The following is a 1,030-nucleotide window of genomic DNA, read 5'->3' as shown; positions in this document are numbered from 1 at the left end:
CCCGCCTTCCATGAATTAGGGAAAAGAGTAGCTTTCCTTATTAAAAATTTTTGGGATCAAACTCATGTTACGTGGCTGAAAATTCAGCCCTGCTCTCGTGGTGGTGTGGTAAGGGAAAGGTGTTGTTCTGGAGAGTGTTGCATGTTTTAATTCCTTTTGTTCTTCCAGGCATTTATATCCCTGAGGATGATGTGAGTGCCCCGGAGAGGTTTCGTGGCATTGGTGTGCGCATTGAAGATGATGTTGTCATAACAGAGGATGCACCTCTCATCTTGTCTGCTGACTGTCCCAAGGAGATCTACCACATTGAGCAGATCTGTAGCCGCAGCTCATGATGCCCCTTCTCTGCCTCTTTTCATCCTCCTCAGGAGATGCAGCCCTCCAGGAACACAGATCCCTGTAGCTGGCTGTATTTGTCAAGAGATGGAGGGTGTGGACAGTTGATAGCTGTTTCCAAGACTGGGGCTGGCATTTGGAATGCAAAAGGCTTGAATACTGAGGGATGTAAAAGCAAAGCAAACTTTTCTGTGTGCATTTTCCTTCTGATTTGATTAGTGCTGATGTTGAGCTGTGGTAGGACATGGGGGAGGATTCATCCCTCTGCCGTATGGATCTATCTGTTCTGGTGCCCTTGGAGAGATGAATTTTGTCCATGCCACCACCAGGGCTTCTGCCTGGTCCCCCTGCAGATGCATAGGTGCAAGTGTTGAGACCAGGGCCTCATTTTTTCCCCTTGAACAGTAGTTTCACAACAAATTTTCAAAATGAAGCTTTTACAAATGTTTTGGGGAAATAAAGCTATGATTTTTATAGAGCCCTGGGAGGAGGGGGTTTTGGTAGTCAGGAAGATGGGTTTGTTTGGAGTATGCCTTTAGTATTTTAAGGATAAGGATATGTTTGGGCCTCGTTTTCAGGCATATGCAAAACAGGGAAATATGCAACAGGGAAAAACATCTCATCTGGTCTGACAGCTTATTGGAGCGTTTGGTAATTTCAGAAAGGGCAGATAGGGCTCAGGAGGTTGGACATA

At 45.7% G+C, this 1,030-nt stretch overlaps 1 protein-coding gene across 1 annotated transcript in view; it reads left to right on the top strand.

Annotated features, from left to right (window-relative positions):
• The window catches only part of XPNPEP3 (X-prolyl aminopeptidase (aminopeptidase P) 3, putative), a 12,937-nt gene extending 12,334 nt beyond the window's left edge, over positions 1 to 603 (top strand). The window contains exon 9 of the mRNA XM_010141035.1: positions 169 to 603. Coding sequence (XP_010139337.1) covers positions 169 to 335 — 167 coding nt within the window. The 3' untranslated portion in view covers positions 336 to 603. The remainder of the gene's footprint in view (positions 1 to 168) is intronic.
• The last annotated feature ends 427 nt before the right edge of the window (positions 604 to 1,030 follow it).

The sequence above is a fragment of the Buceros rhinoceros genome, unplaced genomic scaffold (assembly GCF_000710305.1).
Source record: "Buceros rhinoceros silvestris isolate BGI_N320 unplaced genomic scaffold, ASM71030v1 scaffold11878, whole genome shotgun sequence".
NCBI classification, from domain to species: Eukaryota; Metazoa; Chordata; class Aves; order Bucerotiformes; family Bucerotidae; genus Buceros; species Buceros rhinoceros.
This window is presented reverse-complemented; position numbering and strand designations above follow the sequence as displayed.